General features: G+C 45.3%; 2 protein-coding genes across 3 annotated transcripts; both read right to left on the bottom strand.

Annotated features, from left to right (window-relative positions):
* Window positions 1–573: 573 nt before the first annotated feature.
* On the bottom strand, window positions 574–1,954 carry exosc4 (exosome component 4). The gene is made up of 3 exons (XM_057057885.1): window positions 1,717–1,954; window positions 1,184–1,390; window positions 574–1,073 (listed from the first exon to the last, which is right to left on the bottom strand). The coding sequence occupies exons 1-3, from the start codon at window positions 1,885–1,887 to the stop codon at window positions 714–716; spliced, it is 738 nt and encodes a 245-aa protein (XP_056913865.1). The 5' UTR covers window positions 1,888–1,954; the 3' UTR covers window positions 574–713.
* A 248-nt stretch (window positions 1,955–2,202) lies between these two features.
* Window positions 2,203–9,417, bottom strand: prkacbb (protein kinase, cAMP-dependent, catalytic, beta b). Of its 2 annotated transcripts, none has more exons than XM_057057884.1 (10): window positions 9,088–9,417; window positions 6,303–6,364; window positions 6,098–6,226; window positions 5,671–5,769; window positions 5,503–5,585; window positions 5,304–5,430; window positions 5,131–5,226; window positions 4,898–5,020; window positions 4,655–4,819; window positions 2,203–3,617 (listed from the first exon to the last, which is right to left on the bottom strand). In XM_057057884.1, exons 1-10 carry the CDS (start codon window positions 9,131–9,133, stop codon window positions 3,492–3,494), a joined length of 1,056 nt encoding a protein of 351 aa, XP_056913864.1. In that variant the 5' UTR covers window positions 9,134–9,417; the 3' UTR covers window positions 2,203–3,491. The 2 variants fall into 2 exon arrangements, with proteins under 2 accessions (XP_056913864.1, XP_056913863.1); XM_057057883.1 differs by lacking the exon at window positions 9,088–9,417 and adding an exon at window positions 6,791–9,046.
* Window positions 9,418–16,831: the final 7,414 nt, after the last annotated feature.

The following is a 16,831-nucleotide window of genomic DNA, read 5'->3' as shown; positions in this document are numbered from 1 at the left end:
GGATGATAAAGGGAAATAGGTCCCACAGACTTAAACACCATACAAGAGTTAATACATGTAACGAAAAATCTAATTTACACTTTCAAATGATATATGACCAATAATTCATAACTAAATGAAAAATAAAAACGTCAACAGCCTAGATATTTGATTTTTTTTTAAATCGATTAATGTGCAAACTTAAAATCGTCAGTAGAGATGTAATGAAGTATATTACAAAGAAAAGTAAGTTAATGTATATGAAAAATGTATCTGAAATAACTATTAAGAACGTATCCAGGAAGAAGGCGGACTTTGCCTCAAACCTCGCAGTACAGCACAGTAGCCGATAACATAGTTCCTCATTTTTTGTTCCTCGTTTCCCTGGGAATATTAAGACGACGGACCAACTTCCGGAAGACGTTAAAACAGGATGGTAATGCATTTCAGGGATATGAGAAAGAATTAATAGTGCAAGACTAAATTGTATTGTTTTGTATAGGATTTCTCTTCAATATTAAATTACATTTACTTATTTGAAATACCATCTTCATATTCTCAACTGTAAGACTATTATGCAACTTCTCACATAGATGGGAAAAAAAGTGTTGAGATTTTATTTTGTTGACTGTGCAAATGTGTAACTGATATGAACAATAAAAAAAAGCTGTTATGACTTATCTACATAGAGTCCAAACATATTCCCATCCTCCAGCCAAAAACACAGTCCATTCTTAATCTCTGGCGAGCATAGAAGCTTCCTGGAGGTGTTGTCTCACCACTTCATCCAGCACCTTACTAACACCTTTACATGCTGTCATGGCAGCTTCCATCAGAGCATCCAAGTTGTCCTGATGTAGTCTGGCATCCATCTGGACCAGAGCAATTTGACTGCTTCTGGGCAACAATGCTAGCCCAAGAGAACTCACTCCTCCGCCCTCTTCTGCATAGCAAAGGTCAGCGAGAGGCGTCTCGTCCACAAATCCGACAGTGCAGGCGCAGACGTAGTCTCTCATGGGGATGCCGGCATCTATCACCGCTAGAGTGGCAGCATTTACACACACACTGTAGTTGCCTCCATCTGACTGCAGAATCTGAAAACAAGAAGAATTTCTAAAAGTCAGACATAATAAAACGGCTTTTTTAACCCCATAATGGTGATCCCGCCGGTTAACACGTGAGAACCACGTCACTGAACATGAACCTTGACATAGATGTCGATCTGAGAGCGTGGAAACAGCTGGGTCATGACAGCAGCTTCAAAAGTCTGTTTCAGATGGAGGCTCATCTCTGTAGACTTGCGGTCCCCGTGAGGTCTCCTCTTCCTCTCGGCTGTGCTGAAGGTGGCCATGCTGTACTGGCAGTTGATAACAGCTCGATCATGCCGAGTTCGGCTGCGAGAGCCCCGCATCTAGGGGGCGACACAATTAAAGGGGCATTAAAAATAGGGTGACTGACTGACAGCTCCTCATTTAACGGACAACCTCACAACAAGGTGTCCGACCGTCCCATTTGAGGAAGACATCATTTGTATTTAAAAACAGTCGATAATGTAGAACCCCGAAACAAACTCATCCCGCTGTATTTTCATAATAGTTTCATTCTAGACTTAAAACAGCTACAATAGCGTCAGTAAAACTGACACACGCACATTGTTAAATATTGTAAATAAGATAAAAGTTCTGCGTCTATTTACACGACATCGATAAGCTTCGAACATCCGCCTTTGCTACTTACTTCATGGGGGCCGTAAACGACGGCCAGAACCTTCGTGTTCCCCTGCTCTAAATACGCAGACCCGTCAGCCTGGGCGAACACTCCCATGCGGGCCTGGATTTTGCGCAGCTCCGTAGCTTTTCTTCCATCTATGCGGTAACCCTGGTCAGATAGTAGCTCCAGACCCGCCATATTCTCAAATCTTGGAAGGATGAAGCGCAACGCAAACCTGCCCACGTGCCCACCGTAAGACTACAATTCCCAGAAACCATATTCAAGTCGGACTACAGCAAACCAAGAGGTCCAAAATTCATATCGCCGCAAACATGGCTTTTACTCGTAGCATTAAAATTCGTTTGAGTCTTTAAAATTAGTGTTAAATTGATTTTTATCGTCACGAATTATCAATGTATATTAATTTTGAAAGCTTCTGGTTCTGTGACATTATACTTTGTGGCGTTTTCCATACAACCGTCTTAAACTGCATGGAGAGAAACAAAACTTCAGCACTTTTAAAAATAAAATTTATTAGCATCTCTAATGTGTATAAATAAAAACATATATGAAACCATGTATAGATGTATGATGTAACAAGTTTAACAATAACAGGGTTACATGTGATACAAAGGATCAGTCTTTATTTTAGCCAGTGCATTGTGAGGACATCTGTACCTTGAAATCAAGCTTTCAAATATGCATACCTATAAGTTGCAAATCTACATTCTTCAATAGGAACGAAACAAAGAAGTCAGTTGGGAACAAATAGTGAGTGTAGTAAATATGCACTTTTTAAAATATCTTCAATTGAACACATTAGAAATTCTGTACTAATTTGCTGCGGCATGACGCCACAACACATTTGACCCTCTGACTACATCACACCCAGTAATAATCCTAAAAAGGATTTCACGCTCTTCATTTATTCAAGTCACTCTGTTCACCAAATTCAGAGGAATCTGAGGACCTGAAACCTAGGGACAATAGACACAGCGACAAAATTGTAGAATACCAAATATTTTTCTTTTCATATGACTAAAATATCCATAAAGGATCAAACAAAACAACTTGATTTGCATTTTGCTAATGTAACAATGATTTCCTTTCCCCCCTCCCACGATAGCTGCTGTGCCTGGGTCAGAATACCAAAAAGCCTGTGAATGGATGCGTCTGTCAGGACTGAGGACTGCAGGCAAAATTTTAGAATAAAATTTAAAAAAAAAAACCCAAACAACTGAAACAACCTCTCTTCTTGTGCCGTCCAATGATCTCTATTTGGTCATGCTTTTAACACTCAACAGGATTCTCACGAAACTGACAGATATGCACATCGAGTAATGCTACCTTTGAAAGCTGGCCAGAATTTTTACTATAGCCAACATTGGGTGGATTTGTAACAGACCGTTAAATGTACACCGACGATGACTAGAAGAAATAGTCTACAACGCCCATCAGTCTGCAACAGACAAACCAGTTATGTGTGGACTATTACTGGCCATTGTCTCATACGTTGAGAAAAGTATAAGGGGTAACATCCAAGACTAAATGCTTCAAAGTAAAAAAGAAAAAGAATGTGGGTAAGTACACAAAATAAAGAGGTGTGTCTGCTTTAATATGCAGGTGTGTGTGTGATAGTGAGAGGTTATCGGCACCCAAGGATCATGGCAACCTCATTCAGCATTACGGAATGAAGTGACTATGTAGCACATCTGAAAAACGATGGTCTCTGCTCCATCCCAAGTCTTTAGAAGAGTGCAAAGATCCCCCTTTTTTCCCTGATATATCCATGTTCTCGCATCCTAAAACTCTGCAAATTCCTTTGCACACTTTTCCGTTAAAGAAACGCGGATTTCCTCTTCTTCGTAGTCGTCGAAGTTGCTGGTGTCGCCCGGGCCTCTGCACTTTGGTATGAAGGGGGCTTCCACCTGCCGAAACAGGAGATATATACGTATTTAAACATGTAGAATTCTTTTCATGTCGACAATGACAATCAAAAAGACACCCAGGAATAGTGGGAAGGCAATTATTTCTCACTAAACAAAGAACTTCCAAAACCTTGAAAACACCCTGACAGCAATAATAAAACAGCAGCCACTAGAAATCAGGCTGCTAAAATACACAAATACATAATATACAAATAATTTGATGGTTTTGTGGCGGAAGAATGAATATTTTGTTCAATAAATGTGTCGAAACTCACGGTTTTACTTCCGTTGTCATTTTTTACTGTATGTTTCAGCATGCGCCTAATAATACGGTGCGCCTTATGTATGTTTTAAATACAGAAATGGCACCCATAACTAAGACTGCGCCTTTTAATACAGTGCGCCTTATGGTCGTGAAAATACGGTACCTGAAACTGCCCTCTGCACCTGAAACTGCCCTCTGCACCTGAAACTGCCCTCTCACCCCGTAACAACATGGACGCTTTAACTGAAGCTGCCTTTTTATCCTCCCTCCTTGTTCGAGACATCTCGTTGCCGTCGTCCCTCATGAGCTTTTTCCCCTCAGATTAAAACTTGTAGCGCCGATAAATGTCAGCGGTGGCGCCACAACCCGTACTGTCGTTAAACAACTCTCTCTAATGACTTTGTCATTAAGGAGCAGGATCGTCTTTAAAAAGCCTCGAACATCAGCACAGTCTAGGAGGACATTAAAGGAAGAGCATCTCACTTAGCTCAAAGGCTCCGATTTTTTTAAAAGCAGGAACTGTAAACACCATTCCACACAGCGTGGGGGGGGGGGGTAATTAAATTAAACACAATCAGCAGACCAATGAACCTCAAGCCTGAGGTGAACATCTGCTTTGAGCGTGGAGCTCGAGAAAAACAGGAACACTCAGGCAAAGAACATATGTGGAAATTATCCGGTAAATAATAGGAAATTGGAGATTTGGAGCACTTGAATCTGCAACGAACCAATGTCCTTCTGTTTACAGTAGCGAGGGTGTTCCTGCACTCGCCTTTCTCTCGTAGATGGCGATCCAGTCTGTCGTGGCGAACCACTTGTGGCCCTTGATGTCGTTGACGCCGTTCTTCAGGTTGCCGTAGCGTTTCGTCAGGTCGACCTGCAGCAGGTTCCGCAGCAGGTCCTTCAGGTCGGAGCTGAAGTGAGAGGGGAACCGCACCTGCGCGGGAGAGCAAACGCCTACGTCGGCTTCTGAAGGCAAACACGTAGCCACGCATCCACAACCACACCTGCTTACCTTCCCGGACACAATCTTCTCGTAGATCTGGATGGGTTGATCTGCAAAGAACGGAGGGTAGCCAGCCGCCATTTCATAGATGAGGACTCCCAGCGCCCACCAGTCCACAGCTTTGTTATAGCCCTACCGGGATTCAAACAACGTATTTACAAGGACCACTTAGGACTGCTGCTCTGCTTCATGTGCCACTGCAGCTAGCTTTAGCAATCCATGAAACAAATCCATAAACATACTTTGCTGAGGATGATTTCTGGTGCCAGGTATTCTGGCGTCCCACACAACGTCCAGGTCCTGCCTTTAACCCGCTTGGCGAAGCCAAAGTCTGTCACCTGGAAGTGAGGCGGCAGCCGTGAGTGGGCGCGGAGTGGGCGCAGCGGCGTTACTTATTCATGGGGCGACGCCTCACCTGGATGTATCCGTGATGGTCGATGAGGAGATTCTCAGGTTTCAGATCTCTGTATATGAGATCTAATGAATGGAGGTACTCAAACGTCAGCACTATCTGGGCGGCGTAAAACCGCGCGTGTGGTTCGCTGTGGAGGAGGACAGGAAGTGATGAAGATACATCCACCGGTGTTAGGATACGTGCCGAGGGCCACGCTCACCTGAACCGTCCGATTCGTCTTAGGTGTGAGAACATCTCTCCTCCGGGGACGTACTCCATCACCATATAAAGATTAGAGTTGTCCTGCAAAAAGATGAATTTTAAAATGGACATTAGAAAATAAACAAGTAACTCATGAAAAATGAACTAAAAAAAACCTCAATTTTACCTTAAACGCATACTCAAGTCTGACGAGAAAAGGGAAGCTCACTGCCTGTAATATCCTCTTCTCGTTTAAAGTGTGTTCTATTTGTTTCAGTTTCACCACCTGACAGATAAAGAGATAAGGTGACCTTGTCAAGCCAATCTCACGCTGTAGCAACAGAGATAAGAGACACAGGAAGGACAGCTACAACTTATTTATGAGCACATATGAACACCCTAAGAAGACAAAGTTGGATCTCTTTTTTTAAGCCAGATGAAACATTTTATGCTGACGTCCGCTGTCTTAGCATGTATAGTATAAAACTGTGCCGCCTGATTACGCCACAGATTCCTCAGTATTTGGATAAGAAAATAGTGGGAAAAAGGGCCAAAGAAGTGTCAGAAATGGGATATTATTTGACCCAGGATGGTGGATGTGAGCTCTCACTGACCTTCTGCTTGTCCAATATTTTCATGGCAAAGTATTGCTCTGTTCCTTTGTGTTTCACCAACATAACTCTTCCGAACGAGCCGGTGCCCAGCGTTTTTAATCTGTCAAAGTCATCTAGGCATGTTGTGCTCTGCAGAATAAAACAGCCCGTTAGCTTTGAACGATTGCTAGCTTCCATCTCAATGTTGAGGTTTTATTCCACCGACCTGTGGCGGGCATTCCCATTTCCGTAAGAAATCTTCTTTGGCTTTGGCTAGAAACTCTTTAACTAAAACAAGGAGAAACACAGAGCTAATTAGCACCAAAGAATATTACAGGTAATCATTTCAAACGATCATTAGGTTAAACTGGCAAGACCACAGGGGGAAAATGTGGGAAGTGAAAATTACAACACAAGTACTAAAGGAGAAAAATGTATCCACTCTCATCTGGATATAAATTAAAGAGGATGTTAAAATAAGGGAGGAAGCACAGAAACACAGATAACAACCACAAAGACAGGCAGATAAGTGACACATGCCAAGCTACACATTCAAGGTTCTTTAATTTCGTCAAACTATTGAAATAAGGAAGGGGGGGAAACAAGACCCGGGATTAGAGGGCGGAGGGTTTTCCGAGCATCTTGCCATCACTTTACACATCAAGGAAAAGGCTAATAAACACAGCTTTAAAATAAAGTTAAGCAAAGACAAACCAATGTTTGGGAAATCCAGATTGAGAGAACGTGAATAACAAAAAAACAAAAAAAAACACAAGCTCATTAAAGAGAAAAGCACGGAACAACAGCAAGCACGTGTGACGGGGCGTCGCGGCGAGACCGCCGTGGATCCGCCGTTCTGCGAGCGTACCGAAGGTCTCTACTCAACACGGAGGTTCACCCACATGTACGGTGATGAGACGGAGGAGAAGACAGAGAGAAAGAGAGAGTTCATGTAGAACACGTCAACAAGCATGAGTGAACAAAAGCAACGGAATGTAAACACACTTGACATTCAAACAGAAACTTTAGTGTTGCGTTCAGGGACCCACTAAAAATGGAGCCTTCAAAAACCTGCAGCGGATGACCAGGATGGAGCGTTTCCATAGTTACGGTCATAAATCTCGCACAAGTCCGTGGCCGCATCGTGACACGGCGCCCTTTTTTTTTTTTTAGGAAATTTCAAAATTTGCATCATTTCAGCAGCCCTTTCCTGGAAAATAAAATCCGCCCGGTGAGGCGTTTATGTCTCAGCTTCTCCATTCGCTCAACCTTTATCAGTTTTCCCACAACCTTTGCTTCCACATTTAGCACCTGACGAGGGGGGAAATAAAACACAATACACACTCCCGGCCTAATAAAATAGGTGTCATGACAGCAGCTGCTTTGTCTGGCTGCTCCAGAGCAACATTCCATCTGTTCCAGCTCGTGACGGCGGCTATATACAGTAAACACACGCCCGCCGGTTCGTACGCAGCCTTGCAGGTAACCGGGTCATCTCTTTAGGGCGGCCAGACCGCGGGCACATCTCCAGCTCCGGGCGTCGTGTCACCTTAATGGGTTTAACGGTGAGCTGCAAGATGTAAGGATCATAGTAACACTCGGAATGCTGGGCAGCATGGGAACGATGAGCGATCCGATGGGCTCAGACCGAGTGTCTGGTGTTTGGCGCAGCTTATTGCTCCTGTGCGCTCTCTAATAACGAGTGGATCTATCTGGGAGGAACAGGACGCCAGGTGGAACCACCAGGAATCCCTGCAGCCGTCCACAAACACCCGGAGCGGTGGCGTCTACGGCCAGGCCGGTGGTAAACGTGCACGCTCCCTGATGACAGGATGTGCAGCATCAAAGTATAGATGCACAAAGACACGCTGGCCCGGGCCCGGTTACGTCAAACCTTTCAAAGCTTGTAATACCCCTTATCCTCTGACGAAGGTCCGATGACAAGCTGCCCCAGTCAACCACGAGCTCAGTGTGCCAAGGGAGCCTTGATAGACCTTCAGATTAACCCAGCACAAACAATTTGAGTGTGTGTGTGGACCTGTGTGTGTGTGTGCATCTGGGGAGACGGTAGTAGGTCCCGGTTTTATGAATGGAAAGAGGGCATTTGTCATTTCTTGGCCTTATTTGGTCACAGGGTTTGTGCAGAGGGAAGATTTTGTTTATGCAGCCCAGAATAAAATGTGGCCGCCACAGACGTCCGAGCTCCCCCTCCAAGCCAAACCTATCGCCTATTTATAACAATTCCTCACAGGTTTGGGGTTTATTGCTGCAGATTTCAGGCCGTCAGCGGGGTCCGTGTGACAGCTAGCCCGAAGGTGCGGCTGGACACAGACCCGCATCCTGGTTGGGCTTCAGCCGAGCAGGCTGGGAGAGGTAACACCAGTCCATCTAAAGGGACTGGTAGACATTCCCCGAGGCTGCAGGCCACGGCCAACTGTGTGCATGAGCAGGCCCGCACGGCTACCTCCATCAAGAGGCAATGAAATTACCAGGGCCTTCTGAGGGCTAATCCCACCCGTCCGGGCTAAAGTTAGCAGGCCAGCCTGTCACCGAGGCTGGCCCCCCTGATGCACCTATGACCTGCATGCAAACATCTCTGCAGCCTGCAGCATTCCACCCGCGGGTCATTTCTTGATAAGGATGGCTCGGGGGTGTATTTAATAGCTTCTCCATGACGGTGAACACTGTCAACATTCCTCCCCGCCGCCTTGTTGGCAGCGAAAACACCAGATTCTTCCTGCTCCGCGCTAACGTTTCCAGGCCTTTGGCCAGATCCCGTGCAAATCTACAAAAACAAGCCTATCTTGATACGTTTGGATAAGAGTGAAGTCTTGGCAGCGTCGCTGGGATGCCAGTGCGAGGGATGGACGCCCGGCCCACCCCTGCTTCGCTGTTAGCCGCCAGCTAGGCGCGTCGGGAGCGCTGGAAGAGGCTAGCTGTGCGCGTCAAAGGGGGGGAAATCGTTCAATAGCAGCCCAATAAAGCGGAGCAGAAAGGCCAGCCGGACTCACCGCTCTCTAGCTCGTTGCCCTTCTTTGCTGTGGCAGCGTTCCCCATGGTGTGGAAGACACGGCGTCAGACGGAGAGATGGCGCTGGCTAGCTAACCTTCCCGCAGCTGCTGCCCCGGAGCTCCTGAAATATGTCAACCGCGCACTGGGAGAAATGTCCAAACGCGCAGAAATCAAGTCCGCTGTCCCTTCCGCCGACCCCTCTCTGCTGAGAAAGCTCTCGGCTCCCGTTAGTTCCCAGGTGTCGGTGTGGCGGACATGAAGCTAGCGGTCACTGGTGGTGGGACTAAGCCGCTGCTGCTCCCCCCCCTCAACCCTCCACACTCGGCTGCATTCACGGCATGGTTCGGATCCGGATTGGCCAGAGATGTTTGTGAGCAGATAAAACACTCGCCTCTCGCGTTTGTTTCGGGTTCTTTTTTTAAACTTCGATGCATCACAGATACGAGACAAACACTCGAGCAGATCTAACTTGTGCTGGAATGTGCACGACCTGTCAGATTGGAGACGAATGTTCGCTTATGATGCAGATCTGCTGCTCAAATATCCCCCAAATACGCTTATTAATCAAGTTCAAGTGACATTTGCCCCCTTTGGGACATTTATTCCGTTCTTAAATATTGGAGTCTTTTACACTCATTAAGTTATTTATTTCCCACTTCAGGTTTCTTGGCTTTTTATATCAAAATTGTGCAGTAAAGATGCAACAAGCTGTGGCTGGATGCCATAACTGGAGCCAGGAGTCTATCATGACAATACATATTTACTTGTCTCTGCGGGCACGCCAAAAGAATGTGCACGTCTACATACTTTGCATGAGGTTCATGTCTGTCCTGCTACCAGCAGGCCCGCATTCATCATCATCATCATCATTAATGCATTTTGGGGAATAAAGGTGGGATAATCAAATGTTCAGGGTCCTAGAAAGATTCTGGTGCACCAATGTTTTTTTTTAAATTGAAGACACCTTACAGTAAAGTTTGATTAAAGAAGTTGTGTTGTTTTATTTTGGTCTGCCAATGACCTCTTCTCTTTCTCGAAGCTGACAACCAGTTTATTTTCCCCTCAAAGACGTAAAAATCTCGACACCTCTGAGTTGGAAAACCTTAAGCAACATGCAGGATCCAGCAGCAACAGACACTTCCTAAACAAGGATGAATTCAATTAAATCAGTCAAAATCAAAATGGGAAAAGGCTCAAACAGGAAGTTGCTGAAAGGTGTATTGATGGTTTCGGTGCAACTGTACACCCCCGTGGTTCCAGAAGTGTAGACTTAATAACTTAAAGATTCAGCATGTGCCAAACCCACAAAGATTGCATTTGTAGAGAAACCACAATGTGGGGTAAAAAAGCTGCACGGTCGCCTCGGAGCGAGGAGGTTTGGGGTTCGATCCCAGCCCTGGTTCCTCCCACAGTCCAAGGACACGCGCACGAGGTCGCCCAGATGCCGACAGTACAGGTTAAACTGGTTTTCTTGGGCCAGTGTCAGTGGGGGCTGGTGTATTAATCACAAGCTGTGGTTGTCATAGAGAAGTTAAGAGCTTCTGGACTAATGGCACAATGCTCTCAGTCATGTGAGATGCCACGGTTGAACTATCGTCCATGTGTCAGTAGGGTGGATCCCCGCATGCTCGAGCCTGGAGCCAGCTGACACATCTTGATAAGGTGTCCGATCGGTGTTTCCTGTTTGAATGCAGGCCCACTGCGCAGCCTTATCTCCTCTGTGGGTTGGTCACGAAACCTGCTGATAGCAACTGTGCAAAACGCTGAAAACACGAGAGTAAAGGCAACATATGTGTGGTTTCATTAGATCGGATCAAACATCACGAAAAGATGGAGCAAAGTTTAATAACATCATCTGCCAGTGAGACCCAGTATAAAGGAGTCATCAAACATGCAGCTGGTCTTTTTTAATGCAGCTTTATACTTTTTATTACTTTAATTATCCAGCTCCAGGTCAAGACCGGCTCTGTTGCCACACTACAACAGTACACTAAATCCCAATTTCCCCTTCTGCAGGATGCCAGATGCTCATGCAGCTGGGTCCCATGGCCCAGTCACATGTACTCTGCCCCACACTCCATCCCCTGGTCTGGGAAAAGGACTAGAAGGTGCACTTAAGTCCTTGACTAAGTCCATTATGGGGGTCTTCTTCAGCCAAAACCGTCATTTCCTTCCCGTAATTCACCTTTACCAGAACCTCACAGGGGTAAAACTGCGCCCGACGGAACATTACACAAAGATAACCCACAGTGTTCACATCTACCACATTTTAATAGATTATTTTAATTAGGAACTTTTAAAAAAAAATCAGTAGGTATGAGCATAAGTAGTTGGGCTGAGATAGCGCTTTTGTCCACGAGGGGGCAGCAGATCTCCGCTTCGCACCCAGTTCCGTGGCGTTCCTGCCCTGACTGGAGTCACGGGGGCTTGATTCAATAAAACCTTATTGAATTTATCAGTTCATTGTGGTAACTTATTCCTGATTTAGCTCAGTTTGACTGATGTGAGCGTGTTGGTTGTCTGCCGGGTTAATTTTAGATTTTTGTGCTCAGTAACACGTTTGATGACAAGCATGTGATTGTGCCGTTGAGGTTTCTGAGGACCGCGTCATGTTTGATGGCTAAAACAAAAGATCACATCGTGCGTCTAAAGCTTTCCCTGAGTGTATTTAAATTAATCAAATAACGCTCACCGCATGCTGTTTTCCAAGAGAATAGAAATCGATTCTGCTTTCTGAACGTCAGGCTCATCTGCTTCCACTTTTATCTCCTCGTTTCTTGATCCTTTCTTTCTCTTTTCCACCCAACATGTCATGTTCGTCCCAACTGACCAGCTGCTCTCCATATTGGCTTTCTTATGTTCCTTGTAAACATGCTCTGCTGCTCTTCAAAGAGAATGATTTATGCCTTCAACTGAATAGCTGGGGAAAAAAATATCTCTCTTGTTTCAGATTTGGTTTGTTTAGAGCTGCAGCTACATTTGTGCCAAGTTATTTCACCATGATGCGTTCATGTAGTTCAAACACGTAACAGGATAATTCTGATGATTTGTTTGCTGTAAGCAAGCACAGGCTCAGTCTTTCACTGCACAACTGCACCACTTCAGCACCAAAACCACGCTTTATTTGCCCGTGCAGCTGAAATTCCGGGCGGAATGGCTGCGTTTCAGACACACCCTGCTGCACACTCACACAGGAACTTTCGTGCACGACCGCAGAAATCCCACCGAGCAGCCCCACACCGCTGGTTGAGAGTGCCTTCCTCCACAGCAAATCAAGTGGATTTATAGAGGGCGGAGTGTGTGATATTTGCAGCTCTCCGGCTTCTGCTTGTCAGTGGATTCCTAAATTTAACCCGGGTCTTGCTGGGTCTCAAACCAGCAGCAAATGGCTCGCGGTGCAAACATGCCGCTGCTGCATTTGGAGATAATAATTCTTTGTCTCTTTCTGTCTTAATGGCCGGTTTCTTATACAGAGAACCTGTCAAACTGTTGCCTCACACTGAAGCGAGGTAGACAGACAGATGATCTGTTATCTCTTCCTTATTAGTCACCAGCTCCTATTAGGGTGTTCCATGCGGTTCGAGGACATTATCCATTTCCTGCTCTGTATATCAACCCCCCCATCGGGCTAATTTGCTACAGATGAGCACAACGGGACATTTGATTTAGTGAGCTACGCTGCTAAAATACATGTATACAGCTGTGTCAGCCGGCCCACAACAGCTGGCACGGGACTTCAGTGCACGTTTGATCATGCATTTGTTTATGAAACGAAGATTTAAATTTTTTTAAAAAGAAAAAAAAATCAATCAGGTCTCAGCTGCAGACCGATGTCTCCTGTCTTTGGTGCAGCTCGCAAAGGCGCGTGTTAATGACACGCAGGTGATAGAAATCATGTGCAAACTGCAGAAGGTCTTCCAAGTATGTGTCAGCACGGCTGACAGGCCTCCCATGCATGGATTTTCTGTTGAATATGTACATTGGATCCAGGGCGGGAGGCTCAAATGACCTGCTGCGAAGGGCGAATTCAGCTTTTTCTGACCGCGGCGATGCTACGTTTTTATTTGCGTTATTGAGATGTTCAGACTAGAGACAGGAAAAAGCCATATGACCGCAAAGCCACACCTAAAAATATAATGTATAAGATACAGACACGCTTCCTAAGGTATATAACAACCACAGCAAAGTGTGTATTTGTTCACGTGACGTGGGTCCCCCTCCGTGGGTGCTTGTACTGTAGCCTGGAATGGACAAACAAACTGGATTATAAACATAAATTTATACATTCATGATGATCTCAATTTTCTGTTTAATTTAAGTGCTAATTGATGTATAATTTAAAAAAAAAAACAAAACAAGGAACAGTCTATAAAGATCTGATTTGTTCCACATCAGCCACCATAGCTTGACGACAGTTACGTGTTCCTAAAGTCTTGATGATCACCACTAGGTGGCTCCACATCCTACACAAAGGGCGGCTCAACTTTTCGACTAAAGATTTTCGACTGCGGCACTTTTTTTTTTTTAAACAATTTTTGGTTTCACGGTAACTTGCAGATTACGTCTTTTTTCAGGCTCCTGCTGCTGCGTCCAGAAATCCAGGAATGTTGACCTGAAACCTCTCAGGCTCGTCCCTCACACACACACACACACCACACACACACACACACACACACACACACACACACACACACACACACACACACACACACACACAACTAGAAATGTGTGTGTTTTGTATCGTCACTGGTGCTGTACAACATAAGTGCCTATAATTTCCAAACCACAGGATAATGTATTCTCCCCAGCAGAGGATGTGCTCAGACTGTTCCAGCAGCAGCTAATTTGGGATGGATGCACAATGTCCCTTTGAAGTTCTGCGTTAGTTCTAGTGCTCCGTACACCATCACTCCACCCCACCAAAACGGCACGTAAAATCTCTGTGGTGCAGGTTCATTAGCTGAAAGGAAGGTTAATTAGGAATACAACGCTTGCAGGACTCACGTTGGAACATTTCCAGCAAATCAACACATTATTTTGTTCCCCAGCTATGTGGGTGTTGGATGGGAGCGTTCACTCTCCCCACAGTTCCAGCTGTCACATCTACGGTGATCTGCCCCTAACGTGAACCATATCAATGAGACCACGGCGGAGACACAGAAATGAAGCCGGTGTCTTTCGGAGTTTCAGGGATAAAGCTGCACAACACAGACGCCCTGACCAGATCAGAGCAGAGACAATCAAAGCCGGAGCGAGCGCCACAGCACTAAGCCCCTTTAAATGTCTGCCGTCCCGGCCGAGCGAGAGTGTTGCCCTCAACTTCCTCCCCCCTTCTGCATGAATCCTGGGCGGCGACTTGACTGGACATAAATCCTTCAAAGCAAAGTAAACAGAGCAGCAAAGCACCTGTGATCGTGTTAGACCGGAGGTATCTCTCCTCGAGGATTATGGGAGGCCAGAAACGATAAGACGCGACAGTGGTCATAATCATTTAAGGCACCGGGGCTGGACCGCACGACTTTGTCTTGATAAACGACTTGTCGTGACTCACGCGTGGGTTTTGCATGAAAGAGCGCGATCGCTCTCCGATGTAGCAGCCCCCAGCGTCTCTGGGCCGCCGAGCCTCTTTGACTTTTCAACCTCGGACCTTTGACCCCACTGACTTGTCTGCCCACGTGTTTAGTGATTGATGGATGATTTTTTTCCTGCTTCCCAGACAGCAACCAGTTTGAGCCAGTACGGGTCGAAAATTAACTGGCTCGCTTGGAAAGAAGCAATCCATCACGGCTGACGCTCGTTCGGTATTATTCCCACTCAAGGTTATCGTTTCAGTGCATTTAAAAGCCGTGCTTGTTTTGTTTAATGAATATCTTTTTAATTGCCGCTGGTAGAGCTCTGAAGAGGCGAAGCAGTGGGAGATAACACTGTTGAAGTTTTGGCCAATAATTCAACTCGGAGCAAAAAAGCTGAAACCTGTTTTGCAGCTTAAATCCAAAAAACTGCTATTTTTATGTATTTCTCCTGTCCACCGCGGTTTGTGGAGAGAAAAAAGCCCCGGAAGATGAATAAAACGCTCATTGGCCTCCCTAATTTTAAGAACAGATGTGTTTTTAAGCCTTATTTTCAGGGGTAATCAGCCTACTGTGTTTATGAAGATATCCATCATGTGACCTTCCATTAGTCATTCAGATATGTGAACAGGAAGTAGAGCGTTCATTTCCTGCTCTATCTGCATTAGGGAATCCTGTGCCGCGAGATGGGGAATTGTGAAAAGTAAAAGCAGATTCTGTTTTTTTTCATAATAAGGAAGTGGGCGTCGTGGCCGATAAGATCTGATCAGAAACAGAGCTTGATATTCTGCGTCATGGGTTCCAAATGTTTCTGTCATCCAGACTGAATTCCATAAAAAACAGAGTCGGCCATGTTTCCAAAAGGCATCTGAGCCCAAAAGAGAAAAGGTCGCCAACGCTCTGGACGGATGATATTTAAGCGCCAATTCTGACTGTGGAGAAACAAGTGAATCTAGAAATATCCCCACTGAATGTGGGGTCAGTGTTATTTTACCAACATTAATCATTTTTATCAATAAGATCAAGATGCCGGGATCAAAACCTGACATCACGTACATGCCAGACGACAGGGCTATTTTTATGCTTACCGAGTGTTTGACATCCAAGCTTGAGGTTAAAAACCTCACCTGGAATACATTTCCAATCTGTCTGCGCATCGGTCTGCTGTTAGTTATAATTCATGCGTATCGTTAAAACGTCCATATTTGTTAGCTAACAAATTTACTGGACGTGGGGAGTTCAAACGTCTGCAAACACGCGCTGAAACTGAGCCGACATCAGCAAACGTTAATGCAGGCGTGCTCGAAGGCAGGAGAAACATGGCAACGGTTGTTGGATGATTTGGGGAGTATGAAAAAGATGTTTTTACAGCAGTAAATTGGGAGTGTGGACGGAAGCAGGCGCGAAGATTCTCCCAAATATTGGAGAGTGTGTCACAGCGTGCAGGGACAAACATGATGTCAGCTGGACCTGCAACAGTTCTGAGACATTTAAACGTTTAATGTTCTGACCGTATGACACTGATTCCAGGTCAGATCCAGCCGAGCTCGCCTCTGGTCTGTATTTCGAACAATATCTGCACACCAATGAGGGAAATCCCATTTTGACGATGGGACATTAGATATATTTTGGTCCCTTTTATCTCTTTCCTGGTTCGCAGGAACTTTCAGTCGTGGTGTCTGAATTTGTTTTTCCTAATATCCTTTTAACTTGGATGAAAATGGAAGAGAAACAACCTTGTGGACAGGCTTTAGCTGAAATCCTCTGGTGTTTAAATGTACAATTCAATTAATCCACGCTAAATGCCAAGTGCTTTGGCGTGTGGTTTGCGCCAAAGTTTGCAAGGATCGGTCAAATTAAAGGTGACTAATCAGACGCTAATCTTTAATCGGGTTAATCAGGGGCAGATTTTTTTTGACTTATCTTAAAGCTCCAATCGTCCGGTGTGTATAATTCCTCCTCTCAGCTGTAGCAGATCTGTGGATTACTTTTGCTGTCAGTCTTATTAACGGGCTGTTTCTCCTCAGACTCTCATCAGACTGTGAGCGTTTGCTTCCAGCAGCTGAATCCAGTCGCTACCTGTGCCCCAAATATTCAGCCAACAAAGCAGCCGTCCAGGAACTGCGCTTAACAAGACGTGACTGCGTCTGGACCTGAACTCCTTTCGGGTTAT

This window comes from Takifugu flavidus, chromosome 15, assembly GCF_003711565.1.
Source record: "Takifugu flavidus isolate HTHZ2018 chromosome 15, ASM371156v2, whole genome shotgun sequence".
NCBI lineage: Eukaryota > Metazoa > Chordata > Actinopteri > Tetraodontiformes > Tetraodontidae > Takifugu > Takifugu flavidus.
Note: the sequence above shows the minus strand (reverse complement) of the source record. Positions and strands in the feature narration are given on the sequence as shown.

What these genes read in the sequence shown, in the direction of transcription:
- exosc4 (XM_057057885.1), bottom strand. Translation starts at nt 1,887, where the DNA reads ATGGCGGGTCTGGAGCTACTATCTGACCAGGGTTACCGCATAGATGGA. An exon ending in TCGTTTACGGCCCCCATGAA is followed by an intron (nt 1,391 to 1,716) that starts GTAAGTAGCAAA and finishes GTCGCCCCCTAG; the next exon opens with ATGCGGGGCTCTCGCAGCCG. An exon ending in AGATCGACATCTATGTCAAG is followed by an intron (nt 1,074 to 1,183) that starts GTTCATGTTCAG and finishes TCTTGTTTTCAG; the next exon opens with ATTCTGCAGTCAGATGGAGG.
- prkacbb (XM_057057883.1), bottom strand. Translation starts at nt 6,857, where the DNA reads ATGAGCTTGTGTTTTTTTTTGTTTTTTTGTTATTCACGTTCTCTCAAT. An exon ending in AGACGAATCGGACGGTTCAG is followed by an intron (nt 5,431 to 5,502) that starts GTGAGCGTGGCC and finishes CCTCCTCCACAG; the next exon opens with CGAACCACACGCGCGGTTTT. An exon ending in CAGAAATCATCCTCAGCAAA is followed by an intron (nt 5,021 to 5,130) that starts GTATGTTTATGG and finishes GAATCCCGGTAG; the next exon opens with GGCTATAACAAAGCTGTGGA.